This window comes from Formica exsecta, unplaced genomic scaffold (assembly GCF_003651465.1).
Source record: "Formica exsecta isolate Colony F162 unplaced genomic scaffold, ASM365146v1 scaffold160, whole genome shotgun sequence".
NCBI classification, from domain to species: Eukaryota; Metazoa; Arthropoda; class Insecta; order Hymenoptera; family Formicidae; genus Formica; species Formica exsecta.
In genome coordinates, this window is record NW_021848923.1 from 415,763 (window position 1) to 442,207 (window position 26,445).

General features: G+C 31.6%; 2 protein-coding genes across 6 annotated transcripts in view; one reads left to right on the forward strand and one right to left on the reverse strand.

The window, feature by feature from the left end:
* LOC115233134 overlaps window positions 1-26,445 on the reverse strand; it is a 188,981-nt gene that overhangs the window by 103,448 nt on the left and 59,088 nt on the right. For 3 of the 5 annotated variants that reach the window (XR_003883729.1, XM_029803400.1, XM_029803401.1), the window contains 2 exons: window positions 11,635-11,689; window positions 2,472-2,619 (listed from right to left, as the gene is read on the reverse strand). Coding sequence is in view for 3 of the 5 variants with exons in the window: in XM_029803400.1 (XP_029659260.1) it covers window positions 2,472-2,619; window positions 11,635-11,689 (203 nt within the window). In the remaining 2 variants the exon portion in view is untranslated. Of the gene's footprint in view, window positions 1-2,471; window positions 2,620-11,634; window positions 14,307-26,445 lie in introns of those variants that run through there. The other 2 variants (XM_029803399.1, XR_003883730.1) reach the window with 2 other exon arrangements.
* Window positions 1-26,445, forward strand: part of LOC115233132 (complexin) — a 147,417-nt gene that overhangs the window by 89,950 nt on the left and 31,022 nt on the right. The gene's annotated exons all lie outside the window — the stretch shown is intronic.

Sequence of the window (26,445 nt, forward strand, 5' to 3'; positions counted from 1 at the left end):
TTTTAATTATAATTATTATTATTTTCATTATATTGTGTATTCATTATGTATGCGTTTACAATATATATTTTCTGTTATAGTAGTTATTTTGAAATTTTGAGACGACTTACAATTAGACGTATCGATTCTTCCATCAACTTTCTCGATATTTTTCAGCTGACACACAATGACTATGTTATTGTAGAAGGAAGCCTCCCGCCTAATGTTCTTACGTTGCGCGTAATCATGTTGTAATCTGCTTCGAGAAGACCTACTGCTGCTTCTCCTAATTGTCTCATTCTTTTTTAAAGTTTGTTAGATCTTTTGTGAGAAAGAAAAAGAAGCACACAATCTCGAAGATGGAATGAAAAAGTAGAAAAACTTTCGTCTAGATTGAACTTTTCTAATTGTGCCATATCGAGAAACTGCGAGTTTTAAACAGATAATATATATATTTATAAATTCTGATTTAATAAACATGCGATTTAATAAAAAAGCTTTGGAGCTTAACAATATTAGAGAGAGTGAATTTTCCTAAGAAACAATAACAAGATCACACATATATATACATACATATAATATATTTATTAAATCTTCTAAATTTAAAAATAAATATATTATTAAATCATCTAAATTTATCACTATGCAAACCAACTTATTGTAAAACCGCTACCATGAAGCGCGAAATGCATTTTTGTTTTCGCAAAAAAATTCCACTATGATATATAATAAATTTGTATTCCGCTGTCCACCAAAACGATGACAACAAATTGGTTAAACGAACAATATGCTTCGATCGCTGGAAAACAACGGCAATCAAAAACAACAGGTTTCATCGCATTGTGCCGTGAAAGCCGTGAAAAATTTCAAATTCTCAATCGTCTCTCGTGACTAGCTTTCGGAAAAGTTATGTCCACGGAAAAGGCAATCGAATACTGCCGTGCTCGATTATTCGCGCAATCTGAAAGTCATTTGGCTTTCGTCCACATTAAAAATTCTAAAATAACACTTCCAAAATTCCGTACATTTTTCTGGTCTTTTAATAATATATATTTGTTTAGAATTTTAGATATAATTGTCAAATATAGTCAAACCATATAATTATTCGTGATAAGCAACAGAAGATCTTATGTGTCGTATCTCAATTAATATGTTCGATCACTTCAAACAAATAAACCAATGCACAAACACGCGATATATTCGCGATATAAACCAAGCGCGGCGAGCATCGATCTCTCGAGAAAGCGAGCTCGTTTTGCGGGCAATTTGTATCTTTGAATTATTTCGACGTCGTGCCGCTGGCAGCTAAGTTCGCAGCAGCCATTGCGAGTAGATAATACGACTCGGATGCTTGGAACTTGATCGAGATTTCGCGAAGTGGTTGTTCTTCAATCAATTATTTAGTACATTTAATATTTTAATATTATAATCTTAATTTATAACGATATTATAATAATTTAATATTATAATCGTTATTCTTATTTATTTTTATTTAGAAATAAATAAATCCCCACAAAAGCAAAAAGAGTTTTACAATCTTTTAATCTAAATTCGAATGCCGATACAGTGTGTGGCAAATATTTTTCACTAATCATACACATCGAGCATTTTTATTGGATTCTATTAATGGGTAAAATTTTTTGTCGCCATTTAATAGGGTCTATCATAATATTGATTAACTGAATAAAAAACTGAAGCGATTGATATTTATAATAATTTGACTCTCTCTATCTTTGTCACTTCCCCCACCACCGCCGTCCATCTCTGATTATTCAATGGTAAAATTATACAATTGTGCATTTTGTTCTGTATGCATCGAAAAATTGAAATATACCTAAAATAGCGCGTTATTCGGTGGGAAAAAAAAAAAGAAAGCAAACGAAACACGAAGGCATCCGATTTAGGTCGCGCAAGAGTGCTCAAGTAAAGGTGCTCGAAATTAATCCATCGAGGAAAAAACCCGATGGAGTTCGCAAATCAGGGATAAGCTAAAACGTGCAATATTTGTTTTATTGCCGCTATAAAAGCAAGATTTTTTTAAGTGGCGGAAGAAAATCTCGTTTGTATTACTTTATCATACGGATACTACTTGATTCATATTTCAACTGTAGAGTTCCACGAATCCACTTCTAACAATGGAAATATTGCTGGCACAATATAAGTATAATATATGTGTAGATGTAGAAAGAGACATGATTTTAAAAATCCAAGTATAATTCACCTAAAGTAATAACATTACTTTAAGTGAATTATACTTGAATTTAAATAAGATTTATATATGCAATTATTTTAAAGACATGAGACAGCAAAAATGCAAAGAAGAAACAAGAATTGAATCAGATCAAATATTATACAAAATAAGAATCAAATTAATCGCATATAAATGACGAAATAGAAAATGCTAAGCAACAGGAATTCCATGACTTTGTGGATAGAAAAAGATATGAAAAAGAGAGGGCAAAAGAAAAAATGTGTGTCGGCATTTACGTTACCCTAGGGTGAGATTGTAATTTCGCTTCTCCTTGCATGAATGCTGCACTCTTGCTGTAGTTCCTTCCCAATTCGCAGCAGCCGGTCATTAATATTCGCAGAAAGACGTTTGTGACCGCATAAATTACTAGAGAAGTTATATAAAATGTCCTGTAAATAAAAATGACAGTTCTTTAATATTGTGTAATTAATCTAACGCAAAGAGATAAAATCTTTTCTAATAGAAATCGTTTATCAATTATGACATACACCTCGATTTCTACTTTTTTCCATTTTTGAAATTCGAATATTATATGTATATAATATTTAAATTCTCAAAAATCGCCAAACATTTTTTTAATATTAGATTTTTTGACTAATTTAGAGATAATTTTTTTTTAGCAAAAAATAAGGCATTAAAAATTTTCAAGTTATAAGCGATCGAAAAAGGAAGACTTTGGAGAGTTAAATAAATAAGTACATTTTTCAACATATTTTAAATTTATTAAAATTTTCATTTCAGAAGTTTATCTTCTGATGCAAAAACTATATGACACAAAAAATTGAAAAGTGGCAACAACTGACTTCCCTTGATATGTTTTCGCAAAGGAAAAATTTATTCTAAATAAATAAAAAAATCTCTGATTAAAAAAATATCCAGTAACACATATATACTATATATCTGCGTGTATCTAATAATTATTACTACATAATTGTTGTATTTTATATAAAAATATAGAAAAAATTATTCAAACATTCTATCGCTGAAGAAAAATGTAACAAGTTATTTTTTTGTATCTTGTTTCAGGTGAGTCTCGATCTATATGTTATAGTCCTGCAAAGGTAGTAAATAGAAGAGGAAAGATATGGGGAAAATAAATCCGTAAGTTAACTGTAAAAAAGTAAATTGAGCCATAGAATTTCAGATCAGTACTCGCACGAGCGCGCAGACACACGCACACATGCATTAACAGAATCTTCTTCCCATTGAATTATGGAATAATAGTGTTAACTCTCTTTGATATACTGCATGCGACAAAGCTTTCCGTTCCGTTTAATGTAACTTAAGTAGGGTACTAATAAATTTTGGTAACGCTGCCTTATGCTTACTCGGAAATATCGCGATTTTTAGTGTCTGCGAGTTTCAGAGAAAAAGGATACAAGTATCCATAAAGTAAAAATTTAAATAATTTGAAAACCGTCGATATTCGATCTCTTTTTTTGTCATCTCTCTGTTTCCAATTATATTTAATATTCATATAAAAATATTTTATCTTGAAATTATAGTACTAAAATATTTCACCTTGGTTATAAATAACAAATGCAATAATTATTACGTGTGTATGGAATGACAATGAGGAATGCAATGCGATTAAGAGATTTTACATGCAAAGTGTATTAATTTCATTGATAAAGTCCATTGATTAATCCTGCTCGAAAAGCGTATACGAATTCTCAGGAGAAACGCGCGCAAAGAGTCCGGCAGACAGCGCAAACACAGGCTTTACTACTGAAAATATGCGCAGCGAGCGACGCGCTCTACAATCAGAATCACGATTTGATACAAAACAGAATGAAAATAATTCAACAAACGTTTTGTCAGAAATCTGATCTCTCTTTTACTACGGACAAATTCAAAATAATTACCGGATCTCTGATACATCTCCACCGTCTGTCGACAACTAACCCGTGTTTTTGTACGCACTCGACTCTAAGCTTTTTTTCCTGGCTCTCTGTCATGTTTTGCTTGTTTCAAAACACTCAATACATCGGATATAAAAACAAAATATTTTAGTTATCTTACAAGTTATATTCAATGTAATTATTGATTTTAATAATTATCTTAATAATTTCTTGTATTTAACGCACATTTGCACGAAATTTGATTCACATGATATTTTTATATTTGCATAATTTAACTAAGTGTATTATTATAAAGTACAGTTTAAGTTACCATTCCACGTTTCGAAACGAGAGGATAATCGTAATCCTGGCTAACGGAGCGAACGATATATCAACTTGACATTAACGCGATAATTAACGATGACTTATGGAGAAGGTCGCCGCGTGCACGTAGCTACAATGAAGGAAGCAATTAACGTTGGAATATAACTACTGGCCGTATTGTTGCCGTCTCCAAAATGAACTTTGTCGGCTTCTAATTAGATAGCGACCAATCAAACCTCCCATATTGTTAAAGAAACGACGTTAAAGCGCTTAAATAGTACTTGCAATCTACTAATTTGGAAGGTAAACTTTGTTTTTCCCTCAACGTTAAAATCTCTCAGACGGATGATATAGCTATCCTACCTCTTTGTCACGCTGTTAAAGAAACTAGAAAAAACCTGAGATTGCTTTATCATCTCTCTTTAGGAGGATATTAAAAAATCTTGGGAATTCTGCGAGCTGAGAGAGAAAGCTCTTTGCAACACAACAAAATTTCTCTTCTCTCTTTGCAAAAATTAGATACGCAGACTTTTATAATTTTTTAGACTAAATAACAATTTTCAAAGATGGATTTCTGTTTCTTAATATCAATGAACTATTTTATTTTGTGAGAAAATTTATCTTGGTAACCAATTTTTCTGAATTTTCTTTACCTTGAACTCTTGTACTTTTACTTTTAGATTGATCATTGATATTTTATCGTGTACATTTATCATACAAATTATAATAGCTATTTCTTCGATTTTGTAATTTCCTTACTGAAAACAAAGCTAATCTTATTTTCAGCTTGCGCGCGTGTTCATGCCCTCGCGTGTCTCGAATGTTCGAAATATATAGCCGAGCTATAAAGCTTTTCCGGCAGGGGAAGGCGTTTGCGCCTTGTTTTATTTCGAACAGTATATAACATTGCAGAGTACTAGTGCAGCCGCTGATGCAAAGCTGCAATTGCAAGGCGAGAAAGGGAAAAATACATATAAAGGGAGAAGGAAAAGGTAGACCGATATAAAAAGCTTCGTTTCACTTACAATATACATTTGTAATATTCTATGCATTTTCTTTATCCGATCAAAAGCATGACCACGCATAAAAGAAATTTCTGCATTTTTCTAAAATTAATTCTTTTCACATTCGTTGAAAAATCTTTGTTGTATTTTTGTATAGAAAAAACGTTTACGTAAGCTAAGCTATCATATACGAATATTTAAGCAAATATCTCTAACTATTAATAATTAAAACTTAAATGTTTTCAATTTTATAAAAAAGAAAGGATATAAATATCATATCATATAAAATATAGAGAAAAATATAAGAGAAACATTTTATTATATCATAATATTTATATATATATTTATATAACCAAATCATATTAAAGATATTTTTCTACCTAATATACATCACGTTCAATTGTGATTTTTGTTTACTTCGGTGATTGGCGAGTCGTCGAATTATTATATCGCAAACAAAATTGTGCTATCGCAGTAGAATTCAAGCAGAAACAGCGTAGGTACAGAGTATAAAAACGAAATATTGCAAAACCACAGTCGGATCGTATATTTTGCGTTTGCGATATTTATTCAGAAAATACCTCTAACGATAAACTCTACCTGTTTTCACAAGCTAATTTCTAAATACATTTTACTCTTGCTCGTAAAAATTGTTTTTATACAAAATCATCTAATGGAATTCAATACTTCAAAGATATTACGTACGTAATGTTATTACATTTGTTTATCAAGCATAATGTAATAATAATACAGAAACAATATATTAAATTAAATTAGTTACAAAATTAATACAATTGGAAAAAGATCCAATAAAAAAATATGATAATTTATCTCTGTAATTAATGCATTAAAAAATGCATTGTGTAAAAGTGATGTGAGATTATTGAAGAAATATATTTTTAAGTGCACACATTTTTTAATATCAATTTAAAATTTTGAGTATTATTTAATAAAAAATTATTTTTAGAAATAATGTGTGTGTGCAGATTAAATGATTTTTTTTTTTTTTTAAATAGGAAGAGTGTTTTCTTTTATTTAAGCCGAGTTTACGATAATGGAGCCTCTGAAAATCGTGATATTCCATCGCTACATTGAACGACCCGCATTTGAAAATTTTTCGTACTCGCGGAAATTGCACGACTGGATGTTAAAATTTATTTCCCGCATGCACTAAGCTACCCATACATTTACACGCACAGACAATGAACGTGGATATTAATGGCTGAAGGGGCGTTTCAAGAACGGAGGAGAGAGTAGGGGTTCCCACTCATTTCCAATCATTTTTTACTAAATACATTGATGCATTGATAAATTGGAAATTGTTTAAACTGTTCGTTGCACTTTAACTGTTCGTTGCACGAGATGAGATTTATCGTGCAAAATGAATTTCTCGAACAATAATCGGATATACTTGATTATCTTTGGGATTTTCGGTCTCCAACTTAGCGTTTCTCGTGAGAGCAAACTTTTGGCGCCACATAAACTATTGGCAGCGCGCCTATAACTGTAAACATGTTCGTATACCCGTGAACTCGTATAATCCATAGATGCAGTGTGAAACTGCTGAACTTTGTAACTAGAATGCCAGGTTGACCGAAAGGGTTTCCCGATTGTCTAGAGAACAAACTATCAATTTTCCCTTTATTGTTATATGCGATAGCGAATACGTGAGGTAAGATCTACTCGTAACAAAGATCCGAATATTTCTCTCTCTTCTTATTCAAGGAAACTTTAAATAAATGGCTGTTGGTCCACTCTACACGTAGAGACATACGAATATTGTGGAATGCGCGTGAGTCGTTTTAAGGATGTATATGTCATATGTCAAAACATTGACAAAAGCATGAAAATTTCATAGACTGTTCTACTATTTCTTCTAAGTATCTATGCAAAACCTGAGCACAATTCTCTTAACAGTTTGGAAATTATTTAAGTTTAAAGTTAGTATTGATTCTTATGGAAAATCTTATGGAAAATTGTAGCACATTGACAAATTTGACGAGGAAAAAACATTGCCAACGAAATAAAAATTCTCGCATATATTAAGAAAACTCTAATAAATATTCGTGCAAAATTTGATTTAGATCCACTCGTTTAAAAGTTATTTATTAAAAATTGTAACAAAATATTATCTGTCTCTCTCTCTCTCTCTCTCTCTTTCTGCGAATTACTTGTTTTTTTTTGTTTCTTGCATTTGATTTCAGGGGTTATTTACGATCAAAAGTTTTTATCATAAATTAGTAAAAATATTAATTACAACTATTTTCTTTTACAAAAACGTTAAAAATCATATTATTTTGTGATACTTTAATTCTTTTTATAATACGGATTTATTTATTTGATTTTTCAAACAGTATAAACTTAAGAAATATGTTTTTCTTTTAATTTTGACAGTTTTTTGCTACTATTGTACAGCCAAATCGCGCGTGAGTCGTTTTAATCGCGCGCTCGCGCATTTTCTTTCACGCATTCTTGAAATAAATTAACGCTCAACAAATAATTCAGCGCGACGTTTCTATAATGCACATTTCTTGTCGTTTTGCATTTAATGCCATCCAATTTTACATTTAGAATTAATGCGTATACCAGCGAAATAACTTACATCGAGAGTTGCTCGATGCCCGGGACTGGAAAGAGGAGAAACAGTACATATGCATATATATATATATATATATACATATATACACATATACATCATCCGTTATCTGTGAGTATAACGCGAAGCACGTGTATCGAGCGCGGCAATGAAATACCGCTAGCGAGAGATAGCGAACGAGGAAATCCATTTCGTCGAAATTATCCTAGGACAATAGCGCTTCCAACGAGAATCGAATACTGTCGATAAAGGCCTATCTGAATATACGATATAAATTCTTGTGGTAGAAATCTCTTGCGCGGTAGAAATTGTTTAGATTAATTTTATGGGCACTATAATGTTAGAATGATACGTATCCATAAATAATCACGTATCTCTTTGGGATAGAATATAATAAAAAATTAATAAGTATTTTATCTTCCTGAAATATAAATAAAAAAATTGTAAATAATTATAAATAAAATTATATATCAAATATAAAATATTTTCAATTAGATTGAGATATATCTTTATATTTTGTTTTCATAAAAAAAATAAATATTGACAGCTTTGATTGTTAAAAAGACTTTGCATTCATGTTCAGTTACATAAAATGGATTTAAATTAACGTAAAGCAAAGAAGCAAATTAAATCAGTATAGGAAAATATTGGGATTGATAGAGTCTGTGTACGAGCGTTCAAACTTTACACGACATTTTCTCGTTATATCTGGGTAATAATCTTTACGCTAGTTTACTTAGTTTATCTAAAAGCTAAACCGTATGAATAGATTTTAACTCAGTGAGACGCAAGTTCACACAGAGATCATCCGACCCTGACTCGAGTTAAGACGACTATCTTTCTCATAATGGATTTACCTTACGAAACCTGGAATCGGATAAGGTTCGTTTCCCTACGATCTTCAGAGAGTATCATTGGTAAACGCCACGATAGCTAATTAGTCGATTCTGTTCGTGAGATATCCAATCAGGGGATGGGTAGTGTTTTGTCCAACGCGAAACGTCGCGTCTCTCACGTTCAATTTATTGCGTATTGTTGAGAACGTTCATGAGATACATTGTTCTCACTGATGGAAATGTGATTTAACTGGCACTCAATGAAGACAACTCAATGCAGTCCTCGATAAACACATTTACGGAGGTTTCTTGTTAGTTTCTCGCGACATATTGGGGCAACCTTTGATCTGATTACAAGTTTGAGACGAATTTACTAATTAGATAAGAAAGAATTAAGAGGAGACTTATAATCTAAGAATTTATAGTAGCATAATATAATTTGTGTAACCTGACGTCTGTAATTTTTATATATCACGTATAAAAACACATGTATATGAATTTAAAAATAAATCTAACATTTAATAAGCAGATATAAATTTTAGATATAAATCTTACAATTAGAATCTCACTCAATGTGAGATCTTTTATTTCCTTCACATTCGCATGAAGAATCTAGCGTATTCAGCAAAACGTGAATCTGTTAACGAGCACGAGTAGCAAAGTTTCATGCCACCGAGGACATCTATGTAAAAATGGCAAAATGAAAGAGATTGGTGTTTCGCCGACGGGGAAATTCCGGAAAAATACGCGCGCGCGAGTATTGTCTGCAAACGTATTGTATTTTTCTTGTCATATGGAATTTCTCTGTTCCTTCGGGGCAAATCTCGAAAAATTGGAATTGTGAATCGTCGTAGACATTCTTTCGAAAATCTATCTTATGACCGCACAAATATACTCATGAAATGTTATTATATTTATCGATAAATCGATTTGGGAGACAGAAAATACAACTGTTTCATCCCATCTCCGTAATCTTAAATATCATCTTAATATTATTCTATTACATTTAATTTTAATTAATCACCATCACTCTAATTATTTTAATCGAATAATTATTATTTATCAAACAAAATCGCTTTTTTCTCTTTAATAATATCAAATATCTTTTCCAATAAATGTCTTTTGATGCTTAACTGGACAACGTAGTGCTTGTCTGTCAGAAAAAAACATATATGAGTAAAACTGAATACGGAAACGGAATGAGAAATTCACATTAATATCGTGGAAGTGGGAAAACTCGAATAAAAGTGCAAACAATTCAATTGTTTCCCAAAATGTACTTGGATTAAAAGCTAACAAAAAAACCATAGGTATGTGAGCATAATTCCGAAAGTGGAAATATATTCTTCTTCTAAATTTAAAACTCTCTATAAAATTATTCTCCATAAAAAAGGAAATTCATTTTACATTTCCTGCAGCTTTTTATTCTTAAACGTTACACTCCTCCGTAATTAAGTTTCAAATTAATATCCGTTAGGTAAAGGAATATATACAATAGATTAAAAATAAATTTAACTTTGTTAAAAAATAAACTAGAAAGTTAATAAAATCTTTAGCAAAAATAAGCATACACATAAAGACAAAAATTACTGTCCTATATAAAAAATTGCCTTATAAAAATATTTATATATATATATATAAGATAACTCATCTTAGTGCTATATTAGATATGTTATCTATTAATGCAACTATCACTTTACCCACATTATTACGTTACACGCATAATGGAACTTCGTTATCACATTGTATAATGGAGAAATGGAGTAATTGCGACAATTACTCATGGATGGTGACTGTGAGAATCGATTCGCCGGGCCGTATACTAGCGATTAAGAAGTATGTATTCCCGAGAAATCAATGTCGACTACGTGGTATATATGTTTCAGATCTTCTAGGCCATCATTGCTCACGTAATGGTGGTATTATTTAAAGATTTCTTAGATGAAAAATAAAAACTTAAGAATATTGTTAAATATCTTTATCAATATAAAAAAATAAAGGATGAAACTGGACATTTTTTATATATATGTAAAATATGTGTGCGCAAACGTAACAAAAATAATATTAATAAAATTGTTTTTTTATCTTAAATGTAATCCGATAAGTTTGATTTAAATAAATTTATTATCTTATAAATATTAATTACTAGATTTTTATATATTTTTCGAAAGAAATAAAATTATGCTTTAATATCAGATATGTTTCTTGTTCTATGTACTATCGCGGCATATGTTAAATAGCAACAAGTGAGAAAAGCATTCTATTAAAAAGTCAGCTGGAAGAGCACAATAATGAAACATGCAGAATAAAAAAATTATTTACTAATGTACATAATACACAAAGATTTAATCCAATTATCATAACAGTTTCTGAATTAACATAATAATAGAAATAAACAGCACAGAAATGCATTAACAGATTTATTTATTAGTATTTCATTATCAATTTGTGTGTGTGTGTGTGTATGTGTGTGATTACTCTCTGTATTTATAAAGTTTCAACTTTGCCTAACCTAATCTAACAGCATTATCAAACTATAATGTATTTTATTGCCGCCACGATGTTTCATTATGCGAGTAATTTATGAATTTTATCGCGTGAGATAATAATATTTATGCGCGAGAGCTACTTATATGCAATTACAATGCATTTACATTATCGTGTATTGTATGCAATTTTACGAGATGGCAATGTATAAATAATATTCGCATCATTTAGTGCCGGACAACAATATATTTTCGACGATTTTAAAGTTGTAATTTTTGCGAATACGGTGTCTTTTATTTCGGTAAAATTTACATACGTTGCGGTAGCTTCATCCTTGGTTAATCCGTTCATCAGCGTATCGTATTGCTGACCTAGAAACAAGGCAAACATTACATTGAGCTTAAATCTCATATTCCGGTGATACGATGAACGCAATTTATTAGATTACAAGCGAGAGTGCTAATATTTGCAATTATATTTCGAGGATTTGACAACACAATGCGAAGACCGCAGGAGATTCCATTAATTAATGTATTATCTTGCGTGCTAATAATAATGATCATCAATTGATCAGAATTACGCTTATTTCACAATTGATTTGTATCTCTTTGATTCTTTACAATTAGAATCATTTTCATTACGAGATTAAAAATTCATTTAGCGTGTGATTCGTATATTGATATTAAATTTCTTATTTTGTAATCATGAAAAATTGACTTATGTTTTCATAAAAGATACGAACACTTTTGCAGCCTCTGAAAAATTCACGAATATATCGTATGTAACGACCCGGTACGTATAATTATAATGCATTGAATTGTTTAACTAAAATGAGATATATTTAAACGTAGCCTTTGTTACATTTATATGTAGCTACGATCCTTTTATTCCTCCAAACACCCGCAGACACACGCACACACACACATATATACATTTAGAATACTGAATTTCGAAATACTAACCAGAAATATTATTATTTCAAATATCACGAATCTTTCTCTTTAATATTTCACATTTAAAAATGCCGTGATACGGTATCTTTCCTTTTATTTACTCCATTTTAATCGATCTTTTGTTTCTCCTTGTTTTTGTTTCGCTGAGAAAGCAAAAGGTATTCTTAAATTAAGGAAAAATTCTATTTTTCGCGTCTGTCATGCTTATTCAATATTTTTCTCAAAACAAGAAAAAAGCCTGAATAATTGAGGTAAACCTTTATCCGGATCAATTTCTGGAATAAAGTAAGGAGGCGCTTAAAGTCGGGTACTAATCAGGAGAACTATTTCTTCTCTACTACTTGGTAATTGTCCCATATAATTTTACAATTTCTTAAAATTAAATTTTGATTTTTATTGATATTGTTCAGTAAAAATAAATGATTTGTAACTCAATCCTATTAGATTCTCTTTATAATAATTTTTTTTCCTCACAGATATATATTTTTGATTTAACTAAGTGCCTTCACTATCAGGCAGCGAAATTCTCGAGTAATTTCTCGAGGCGTTCGAGAACTTACCTAAGTGCGAGGAATACATTTAATTCTACAAAATCATTTCCTTCGATAACGAAAATGAAAAGGAGGCGAGAGAAAGGGATCACTCGCGTAATTACCATTTAAAGTACAGATTCGTAGAAGCTGACCCCTTTGTCGTGCACAAATTACGAATCAATAAAATTAAGAATGAAATCGCAAGAAAGTCTTTACTTATTTACTCGAGTCATTTATATTTTATTTTGCTTTGTGAGAATAATACAATATATATTCCTTCGTCCAATATTGATGCGATCTATAGATCGTAGATATTCCAATATTAATCGCACATTAGCCTGCTTATAAATTGCATTATTCGGCTTATAAGTTCTTTGGTCAATTTTGAATTATTTTAAATGTCAAAATTGAACTGATTAAACAAAAAAAAAAAATAAATAAAAAAAGACGAAAATTGTGCAAATTAGAAACTTGCACATTGGTTCCTTATCATATGATTTCGCTCACAAGAAGCTTAGGCTCCTTAAAGCAAGCGGGTTTTTCGATTTTGGCTTTCTCATAGAGGAAGATATTTCAAAATTTGCGAAAGTTACAGCGTGTACAGACATTTCTCAAAAAATTCAAAATTTTATAAAAAATGAACCCTTTTACTGATCCTCACCAAATTCAATACTAATTATCCTTTAATGATACTCTATCCATTTTAAAAAATTTAGCCCAATATCTTAATAAAAATTGTGGAAGATAGAAGTTATACAATACATTTCGTACATACATACATACATAAATTTTTTAAGAATATAATTTTTCGACGTTTTGAAACATTTTAAACACATAGGCATAGGAAACCCGAAAAAAAATTTTGTCACGAAAACAAAGCTTCCTCTATAAGGAAGCAAAAAAGAAAAAAAAAGAGCATGTATTTTTCGAATGGTAATTATCCTCACTCATTTTATCGAAGGGAAGTTATCCTCCATCAATCCAAATGGATCTTTTCGGATTTCTAGTGAAAAATGTATGAGCGCGAAAGAAGAAGGGAATATAGTAAACGGGAGGAGAAAATGTGAGAAAGAAGAGCACGGGATAGCGGGCCATCTCTTTCAATTCTTCCGCAAATTAATGTCCGATTCGACGGCTTTATCTCTGGCGAGTAGATATATTTCCTTCATTGAGAGATTCTAGCAAAGTTTCCGCAATGGAATTAACGACTCCGTTATGCGTCAGATGCAGAAGCATTCGAGAAGAAAATCCGAGGAATCGATAAAACTCCCGCGGTAATGCTATATTTCTCATACGGATATAACGATCGATGCTAAAATTTTATATAGCTGTAATTAATTTGATTATGTATCAAATCTTTTATGTATCAAGATTATTACAACGTTATCAATCATCAATATAAATGTATTAGGATCTTTATCTAAATGTGTAACGAAATAATTGCAAATATCAAAATAGCAGAAAATAAAATTGAAAAATATTGAAAATATAATCTTTCTCTCTCTCTCTCTCTCTCTCTCTCTCTCAAAAAAAAAAAAGTAAAAAGAGCATTTTACTATGATTTAGATATATTATTGATTATTATCGAATAAAGACGAAGAAAAAAATTGATATTAATATGCAAATTGAATTAAAAATGTGACCAACTTTTATTAGAATAATAGATTATAATGCTGATCGAATGTGAATAATGCTTCACAAGTACAAATTTGAAAATGATTAAAAGAGAAAGAAAAATTCTAAAAGTAAATAAATCTCTTTGTCAAAATCGGTTTGTGTCAGAAAGGAAATCTGGTGAGAAGAGAAGCAGGGACAACATGAGGATCAGCCAATCGAACGCGTCGTCTGTCGTAGCGGTCCAGAAAATACAATTTACGTCCGATTCGCTCAGTCAAGCGTGTAGACGCGTATAAGTGGCGGCGCATCCACATGGGCTGCCGCATAAGCTATCGCGTTTCCGCAGGAGTGAACGAAAGCGCCTTAATATTGCCATAACGAAACGCGTTATTCACAATACATACAGACAATATATGCGACACACACATATACACACACACATACATACTTAATGCGCGCGCGTGTCCGCACGCGCGACACACATGGTATGATAACCGGCATCAAAAAGCAAATGTAGCGTTGCGATGTCGTCAACAACGTTAAATATCCATTGGGATTTATATCGTTTCGAGTGAGCGGAAGATTCGTTATTATGGCGAATAAGCTAGGTTCTGGTACGGAAGGATAAGACGCCTGGCTACGTTCGCGAGGCTTTCCCCATGCTTCTTTTTTATTACTTAGCGCGATCAGTTGATCGATTTCTTTTTCCTTCACGGACGTTAAGTTAGATTGCGAAGAAAATTGTGACCTCTTGAATCAACGATCTAAACGTGAATTTTTGTTCATATTCAGATAAAATACTAGTTATTCTTATCCCTTTTTTCACATACACATGTTTCGTTTTTTTTTTTTTTATACTTATTGATTATTTTATTTAATCTTGGTAATGTAAATCAGCTTTGAATCGACTTTCTATTTTTATCTAATCGATTAGAAGCTCATTGCATCGAGTATAAGAATTTCGAAATTTACATTATTGTATTGGATGACAAACAAATAATTCTTTAAGCACATAATTATAGTGTGTCAAGAATTAAAATTAAAACCAAAACTTTTGTATTTAAAACAACAATTGCAGCGAAATAAAAAATCGTATTTGCTTTAGTTGCATAAAATTTTTTTGCTGCATTGCAGTTTTCATACATGAATTTTGCGACACATTGTACGTATGTAATTAGTAACAAAGTTAATAACAATATTATATAAATAGTTATTTAAATGCGTCCTAAATCCGTAAATAGGTTCTGATAATGCTATCGGACGAATGAAACGAAGCCCCACCATTGCATCGCGCGCAGTGTCACCATCGACATCCGCAGTGCCGTTGTTGGCATCTGGCCAAAATCTATCCTTCGCTTCCACCCCCGCTACGTGCTTAGTAAATCGAGGTTACCGGGGTTTCTAGCGACGCGCCCGCCTTTATCGTCCGAGTTTTCGGGCTGTAATCCGACATAAGGTCCGGATTGCACTTACTGGACAAAGAATGATGTCCATTTTCACCCCTTTTTTGTGAACGATAAATTTAGACTTTTTTTTTTATGCCAAACTAAAGAGTCTAAGTCCCCTAACTATTATATACCAAGCATGAAAGTGGATCCCTTTTTCCCGTTCCAGAAATAATTAACACAAAAAAACACACGTCAACATAAGGCGCCAGTATTTTGTTCAATTAAAAAATATTAGAAATTACAAAAATGCACATTTCCATTCGGAATTCTCATCTCTTCTCTGAATTCGAATTGATATATTGGCTATAGCTTCGTTTGGAATGCGGCAGCCATGAACGTGACGTAACTCAAATATCAAATAATCGTGGCAACGTGAAAATAATAATATGTAATAATATAATAAAATAAAAAATAATATAATATAATATTATAATAATATTTCTACAAAGATTAGAGGGTTCACTTTACAACTCAATATAATATATATAATCTAGATAAACTTTATTTTAAGATAACAAAATATTAATATTTTAATTCACAAAAAAGGGTGAACTTTCAATGGAATCTGGGCATCTCTTTTGCCGAAATATTTTAAAGTTTTGATTTTTCCAAGTGTCATCTATTCTTAAGTGATCTAATTAACACATGAAAATGCAATTTTCTGTGTAAACAATAAATATCCAATTTGTCGATCGAATTTTTTTACTTTAAAATTATAAAGAGATATTACACTTTCATTATCATTATCAGCTACCAACATAACAGCAGTCTAATCCTAATTTAACTTTTAGCCTTAGCTTTAATCGCTCGTCTTAGCTTTAATCGCCTACATTATTCAAGACTGTTCAAGTTTGAACTATGGAATTTATCGACCAACAACATTAACATCGCTTCAGAATGTATCGCAATGAGAATCTAGATATTACGCCCTTATATACATATTTTTAAGCGCAATTAAAATCTAATTTAATTATGCTTAATTTAATTAACCTGAAACATAATTATCAATTTATTCCATCGTTTACATATGTCTGTTACAAAACATCTGAAAAACAGATGTTTTTCCAATCCCTCTTACATCTCAAAAAAATATGGCAGTTCTCTATGGTATCTCATCATCTTCTCCTTTATCGCAGCACAGGATTCTTTCTTATGAGGATTTATGGAGCGGGACGATGAAAACTATCCATCTTTCTTCACGACTTGGCAAACGGGCTTTGTACGATAACGTCCCATGGATCGCAGGAGTTATCTCTAGATGTTGATTGGCCACTGTCATTTTTATCCGCCAAGCTTTTTGTTTGTCATATCGTTATGACATCGTCGTGTTGAAAAGATAAATGTATTGTTTTGCGTGACAAACGCGCTTAACTGTGATGTCTCAAATCTCTATCAAACATTGAACAAACGCACGCTCTGATATTCTAAAGGCTCTGATTCCAGATCTCTTTTCAAAAAATACATGACTGATTTAATTAATTTCTTTCTTTTAACTTTATTTATTAATAAGAGCAGAAAATTGTTTAATGTAATCATGTTTTATGTTTAATAACGTGAAAGATAAATAACGCGCAAAATCATGTGAATGTATACAAAGAGTCGGCTCACGTATTCAAATGTACCAAATAATAAAAGAAATAGCTAAATTATATGAATTGACTGAATATATTAATTAAACAATATTAACATATAAAATTTAATTTTAAACAAATGTTTAAGTTGGAAAAGTTGGAAAATTATTTTTATATAAGAGAGAGAGAGAGAGATAAAATGTTAACGGTATTGTCAATATTTAATTTCTTTCCTTTACATCCATGCTATAGTTGTATATATGTAAGCTAGCGAGAATAAATAATCGGAAGGAAAAGCGGAGTTTGATGATAAAGAGATGATATCACGAGAGAACGTAACATACATCGCGTGCCGCTGTGGACAACATATGAAGACAACGGACGAAGAAGAGATGGGCAAGAGAGATATGAAAATGGTTTCCTTAAAGGCGTCGGGGAAAGACTAGCGAGGAAAGAAGTCGTTAAAGGGAAAAGTGATAAAGGGATCTCTAAGCTTTGCATAAGGTTCCGTATGGAAGTGGAAAGAAACGTGAAAAATATGGGCATGACGTTAGATGGCTTAATTTCTGCACTGCAACGCGTGGAACATGTGATATTTTCAATATTAGCTTAAGAAAATCTTCTCAAAGACATGCTTAAGCTTGAATATTCATATTTAATCCTTTTATACATATATTTCGAATTATCTAAGAAATTATTAAATAAATATCAGATTATTCGTGTCATGTAAAAATTCAAAAAAACAAAATAGACTTTATTTTAATTTCTTCTTATATTAAAGATTGATGATTGCCTCGCTTCAGGGGTCGATTCCGCATATATCGAGATCTGCTTTGTGCAGAGATCGGACATAACGATATTCACTCGTAGATTAGGTAGTAATTAGATCGTTCTAATCTAGGTCCTTGAAACCATATCAGCCAGCATATTCTCTCTAAGCTGGTACAATCCTCAAAATGATCTTCCATAACTACCTTATGTCACCTTAATTCATACAAAATATTTCGCCGGGAAAACATATACTTGGCGAGAAGTTTAATCTTATTAATTTTCCGTACAATAGCTTTAATCTAAAAGCTGATTTGGATCTGAGTAATTATTGCTACTGAATGATTAGTTCAAAGCTTCTTATCGCAAACATATCCGTACGAGAAAGAAGATAAAGAACAAGATGTTAAAAAGTTTGATTTAAATCTTCAAAAAAATTAATGAAAGTGGAATAAAACTTCAAGTTTTCAATTTTTTAAAACAATTTTATTTAAAAAGTAGATATTTGGTTAAAATCAAGTAAAATCCGAGTAAAATGGCAAAAGAGCCACGCGCTTTCTGCTGAAAACTTATGCACACACAAAAGTGTTTCAGTTAGAGCGCGATTATTGGTGTGTAAAATATAATTGAGAGAAATTATATAGAAATATGGATACTCTTCAAGGAGAGATTGAGCCGAAGGCGGATAACAAGAAATGAGTATTTCTCATGCGCAGAATTCTTATGTGTGAGCGCACATTTAGAAGCGACTCTGACTCCATTAGAATCCTGCGAAAAATTCTCTTCTGGACGGCGTATTACGAATGTGGTTCCTGGAAGTAAAAGCTGAGATTGCGTGAGGGGATAAGAATGGAATAGGTGTTGAAGAAGGGCGGGGAGAAGGTTAGATGGTATGTGCACTTTATGATCGTAGATATATTCCATTTTCGTCTTTCGCCACTTTATCCGTCCGACTTGGGCAAAGCTAGCTAAGTACGTTTGATTGTAAGCTGCCTATCCAGGTTTAAGGCTGATTTACAGACGGGTGGTAGCCTGACTCTCGCGCACGTGAGTAGACTGTACGTGGTTTCTATTCTCAAGCGCTGTTAACTTCGACGCAACGCGATTTTTCTATCCGGTCATCTTTGTCGAACCTAGCTATTTTTATCCCATAAACTTTTCCGCAATTTATAATATTTTAATTTATTGCAAATGTAATTATTTCTTTTGTATCATTTTATAACATCGAGAGATCATGTTCTGTTGTATTATTGTTTGGTATTACAATATCTGTAAAATCTTTATTCTTTTTTTTATAGTTTTATCATCTGTTTGACTGGAAAATGACAAGTAATAATAATAATTTTTGCATTTTATGCTAGTCTGCTTGTATCTGTTTTCCTTTTAGATGATATATGTATATATTGACTGTTGTCAAGAATATTAAAAATATGACGTGATGTAAGAACGTTCTTCAAAATGTAAATCTATAAAAAATATGAATTAGATATAAAACATTATTTATTTATATTTTCTTCTTGATCTTAATAATATTGAGATCTCGTTTCGAGGGTATAATTTTGAATGAATTAAAGATATTTGCTTTTATTGCGAGTATCAATTAATATTTGTGCAAAATTTCAATATCAGAATGATTCGCAAAATTTAAATTAACTTATCTGAAAACAAGACGTATTTAATTGAACCGCAATAGGAAAAAGAAAGTATCTATTATAAAAAACAGGTAAACTACACACAAAAGGAAGGAAATGTTTTAAAAAGGCGAAACTTTAAAGATAGTGAATGACGAAGAAGCTTAAAAAGAATGAATAAGCTGAAAGCGAGAAAAAGGAAAGGGAGAAGCAACGGTAATTAGACGATTCAGCTCTCCTTAAAAGATGATCCTGGTCTGAAAGTAGTTGTTGCAGAGAGTTGCCGACGAGAGGAAAGAGGGGTGGGGGTAGTTCGATATTCGATCCAAATGCGAAATTAGATGGTCGCTGGCTATTTAGACGTCGGTAGAACAAATAGCTTTCGAGACGGGGAGGAAGGCGGAGAGGATGGGAGGGAATTTTGGGGGGTGGGGGGGAAGAGAGGAAATTAGTAGTCGCGCAAAAAGCGTATGATGCGGGGGAGAGATTAGCGATTGGATCATGCGCTATTAGCGGTGCCACAGAAGAGCCGATTAAACCTGCAGGATGCGTCAATCTCGGATGCGGGCGGCCGCATCGTATTAACGTCAAAACGCGTCGTATCTCCGCATCTCTGCGAAAACCACAAGTGTGATGCTACGCAATGTGCTCACATTTTACCGACACATAAATCAACTTTTGCGACATTGTCAAACAGTGATATATATCATATATATATATATATATTTTATCCTTTGTAATTTTATAAATAATAATATACTCTCCCTTTTTTTATATATAAGTTTTATATAATTTATGTAATTTATATTATACACACAATATACATATATACAGGGTGTTTCAAACCACCCAGCCACTCCTTTTATTTTGAAAAGAAACAGTGGTAACAAAGGAAAAGAAAGGAAACAACTAGGAAGTTGGGACAAACATGTTTACCATAAAAGCCTATCTAAAGTTTCTGATGATGGTGCTTTCATTTTTGAGAAACTCCCGGAAATACCGGAAATCGAGGGCAACTTAAAAATTTTAAATGGCAATATGGGGCAACGTTTCTTGATAACGGTAAGTGATACTAAATTTTTTTTCAAGCAAAAGTTGTTTCTTTCTAAAAGCTCTACCCAAGGATACCCATGTTGCCTCATGTTGCCATTTAAAAATTTTAAGTTGCCCTCGGTTTCCAAAAATGAAAGTATCATCATCAGAAATTTCAGATAAGCTTTTATGGTAAACATTTGTCCCAACTTCCTACCATCATCCCTTTTCAAAATAAAAGAGATGGATGGGTGGTCTGAAACACCCTGTATATATAAATGTTAAATTTTCAGAGAGCTTGTTCTCTTAGAAAAATTTTTTAATTATGAAAAGATATATTTAATTTAGCATTATATTGACGAATGATAAATTGACTTTGAGTAAATGATACTTTTAAAGTAAGAATACTGATAGAATAGAGAGAATCGATGATGCGAAATTTTCCTTACGATTGAAAGACATGGCAATGTCACTATTTTACTATCAAACGAACGGACGTACGTATACATCTCGAGGCGTGAATTGCCGAGCATACATTCTCATAGCACGAGCAACGTACTGGCATCCAACAGCCGTTACGACGAACCTTATCAGCAACCATGCGTTTAACTTAAGCTCGTTGCCGCGTCACATAGATCGTTGTTGTTCGTTAATTCGCCATTACAAATACCGCTAACAATGCGAATTTACGGGACATAACTCGTCGAATTTTCTGCTTAAAGGATATAATTTATCACATCCTTGTTGAAGAAAATACAACCGAGAAAAAAAAAATTTTTATTTTGTAAAAAATTGAAATGGCTTTAAAACAAGAATACAATTTATATATTATAAAGAAAAAAAAAATTGAACATTTTATTAATGTGTACATATCTATATAATTCGTAAAACTTAATTTTTTCTATAACAAAGGCATTAGATGCGATTTTTATCAACCGAGGACGAGAGCTATCCATGATAGATAGGAGATGAACATAGTCCACGTATCGCCGTGGTTGGACTGCAGACAGTCCGCTGCCAATCATTATATTCCCGGCATGCGAACATACCACCGCGTGCGAAACGGAGTATGCAGGGGGGTCAGGGGACGGTTCTACTGGTCGATGAGGGAATATGGCAGCGCAGCAAGGGATGTGACGAGAGTGGTCGACGAGAGCACGCTCTCGGGAATGAGGGGGGTGACAAAGGACGAGCACTATATTGGCATACCAACGGTGTGGGTGATATAGGAATACTTCAACAACTTTATAGCACGGAAGTCTGCCGACTCGAGATCCCTTCCTCAGAAATCGCCTATCTTCTTCCCTTCAACGGCGTACAACGACGAATACAAACCGCGAGCCAAACTATGTGAGTTCACCCTGAGTATACCGTAGAATAAGCGATTGAGAAAAGCCAAAGAATTAGCGCATACGTAATTTAGTAATTACGCGAGTGAGAAAGAAAGCAAAAGAGGGAGGTAAAGAGAGAGCAGAGATTTGATAATTGAATGATTTAACCAGAAAAGCCATCTCGCAAAGATGAAAAAAATGAATTGACTTATGTCACATATTATTGATTTGTTCTATTAATTATAATATTTTGAAATAGTTTATGTATTTATTATTAACACGACATATATCCATTTTCTGTATTTTTTTCATAAATTTAATAAAAATGTGAGTTATTCCACGATTAAGAAATCTTTTAATCTATGTTTTTATTTTGAGAATTAAGACAAGTAGTCACTAGTAACAGTTTTTTACTAATATCTTATTAATGTTAAGAAAAAAACTAAGTTTTTAATCTGATTTAAAGCAATTTAATCTCTCTACTTATTTGAAGAACTCACGATATTGCATTTTTTAAGATAGCTTAAAAATTACAAACGAAATCAAGAGAGAAGCGCATGTTGAAATATTGCGCTTTATCACTTAAACATGCCTATGTAGCGGAAATTTATGTACGGTATTTTCTCAATTTTGTGTTGCCTTGATATTTTTAATAACTTTCTTATTAAAATTAAGAGCAATAACTTCTATTTCATCATATTTTTATCTTTATATATACCAAAATTTTTATACTTTAAGGATGTTTCGGCTGTACAATAGTAGCAAAAAACTATCAAAATAAAAAAAAAACAACATTTCTTGTGTTTATACTATTTGAAAAATCAAATAAATAAATCCGGATTATAAAAAGAATTAAAGTATCATAAAATAATATGGTTTTTAACATCTGAAAGAAAATAGTTGTAATTAATTCTTTTTAAATTTATGACAAGAACTTTTAATCGTGAATATCCTTGGAAATCAACTGCAAGAAACAAAAAAAAAAATGAGTAATTTACAGAAAGAGAGAGAGAGAGAGAGAGAGATTTTTCTACAATTTTTAGAAAATAACTTTTAAACGAGTAAATGGATCTAAATCAAGTTTTGCACAAATATTTATTAGACTTTTCTTAATATATGCGAAAATTTTTATTTCGTTGGCAATGTTTTTTCCTTGTCAAATTTGTCAATAAGTGCTACAATACATGATTTTCCATAAGAATCAATACTAACTTTAAATTTAAATAATTTTCAAACCATTAAGAGAATTGTGCTTAAGTTTTGCACAGATATTCAGAAGAAATAGTAGAACAGTCTACGAAATTTTCATGCTTTTGTCAATGTTTTGACATATAACACATACATCCTTAAATATTACTCACATACGTATAGAGAAGCGAATCTGTTATACAAAATTACTAAATTTCTATATTTTCTTCATTTTTTAAAATAAATTGCATTAAACATTTAATTGAACATGTGTGGTACTTAAAGCATTCGTATTTTATCAATCCTCTCTACAAGTTCCAGTGTTTAATACTCGCGTGTGTGTACAGAATCACATGTCGGAATTCTCGAACGCAATCAAACGCAACGCATTTGACGTGATTGAACCCATCAAGGCGTACTTTAACACTACTAACGGAATAACCCATACCAAACGCACAGATCGCGTGTCTCTACTGTTTACCATTATTAGCTGAAATACCGCAATTCATTACATTTTTATTCTTTCAATCTTTACGTTATCTATATGTACAAAAATCTCATTCATCTAGTTTGTCAAAATAGATCGTAATTATGAAAGTCAATGTTATGGACCATGGATTTAATGTTGATAATAAATAATTATATTAGTCGCTAATAACGCATAAAGATATACATACATGCGATCTTAAATAAGTAAGAGAAAAAGAAGATTGAATTTAACTATCTATTAAATTGAATAATAATTAAATTTAATATCAAATTAAAAGTTGATATAATTTTCATCTGAGAGAGAATTGTAACTTCCCCTCTTTTCACAAAACCAATTCCTGTAAACTATGTCTTGCAAAACATATTTGAAACATTGTCTACAAAACGTGACGCCGGATAGTTTGCGGAATATGTGGCGAATCGCATAAGCGAGCGAGGAGGTCAGTCAGAGTGGTTTAGGCGAATCAGTAACCGACGGTGTTGCGTTACTTGTTTACTGCCGGAGTAACCGTTGCATTATTCAACAGCCGCCCATATTTATCAAGCTGATAGTCAAGTAGGGTGGCAACACGTACGAATAATACGTAAACGCGTAAGAAAGAGTAAACGATGGTTGGACCTTTACTAAGAATCGCTTCCTATGGATGACTTTTCTTTTCTCCCCGTTGCAATTGGCTAAAAGCATAGATATTACATTGTAAGAAAAACAAAATAAATGATGATTTTTCTCCAAGTCTTTTCAAATCGCGCACAGAATGTCATACAACTGATAATAGAATTGGAAAGAGAAGATGTTAATTTTTTTCAATTTTTAGAATCCATTTTCTCAAAGATAAAACCTCTCGTACAAAACAATTTTATTTTTTTTATCTTTTCAATTTGCATTTCCATATAAAATTTTATTACCTTCTATCAAATTTTATAAAACATCCTATATAAATGTAGTAAATGTATTTACGTCTATTCTTCTTAATTATTTCGAAAGATAGCCTGAAATTTTTCATTATCGAAGATTTATATCTTCTTTCATAACTTCTTAATTTTCAATATTATGTATATATATATACACATTGCAAGAATAAAACCACGATTTTTGCAGATGGGAGAAATTGTAATTAGCAAAAGGCGGAAGCATTTGCACGCAAGCATTCCTAGTGAAGGCGGAAAGCCATTAAGGAATATTCCCACGTGTAGAGCGCACTTAATGAGCGATATAATTTATTGTGTCTAGTCCCGGGTAGTAGTTAATAGGGTCTGCGACCTACGACCCATTAACCGGAGGTCGATTGCGAGATATCGTCGGTGAACATCTGTCATATGTTATGCATGGTAGGCCAGAGTAGGAAGCCAAATTCCATATTTTCAAAATTGTGCCAAATTGTACAAGAATTTCGAAGTTATTCGACCCGAATATTACGCACACAAATGAGATTTGGAAATAAATAAAAAATATTTAAAACGTTATATCTGATTATTGAAAATTTAAAAAAGAATTTTTTGACTTATACATATATATTAAATACCTAGTAAAGTTACAAAGAATATTAAACTCATACTTTTATTATTTCTGTCAATTGCATTCCACATTATTTCATAAATTTATATGTGTATGAGTGTATATGTCAAATTGTGGTACTGCTGTAATATTTATCGCTGTAGTTCTTAGAAAAGTCATGCTTTCAAATTATTTATATAAGATGACATACACACATAAGTCTCTTGCTTCTTCTCGATTACAAATATAAGAAATAAGAATACAAAGTACAGCAGACACTATAATATAACACAATGTAATCCTCCATAATTCCAAGTTACCAGTCATTTCTCTGCTAACCTACTTATATAACGAGAGAGAGAGAGAGAGAGAGAGAGAGAGAGAGAGAGAGAGATATGCTTACGAACAACCATATATATTCTCAAACTTGGAAAGTTTAGGAACTTTATATTAAGTGTTTCACATGTGTATTCGCTAATTTTTATCTTTCATTATTTTTAATTACATTTGTAAGCCAACTTATTAAGTCTTCTTATATCAAACAAAATTTCTTTTAATATTTTTATAGGTACGTACTTTCACAATTAACAGACTGTATTTATTTAATTTTTAACTACTCATATGTGAAAAGGCCGACACAATTAACGATGAGGTGCAGGATTTCTCATACACAAATCTCAAATTTCTTCTTTAGGTCTTTAATATTTTTTTAAACATAATATTAATTATGTTAATTATCTTTACTATCTCAGAAATACAAAAAGGAAAGAATTATTGCATTAATTAATATCATTATTTATTAAATAAAATATTAAAAGGCAAAATCCAAAAGCTTTGAAATTTGACAAATATTTCTTTTAAAATAGGAGTTTTTGGTTCTTATATATTTTTCTCAATTTTGAATTTCCATACCATAAATACACTCTTAAAACTCTTTGAAAATACTAGCTGAAATATTATCCAAAATATTTCTTGTTCAATTTAACACGTACTCATTGTATTGTTTAGAAATATAACAGCATGCATTAAATATATATCGTTTCTTCCTTGCGTAAGTCCAATCTTCGAACA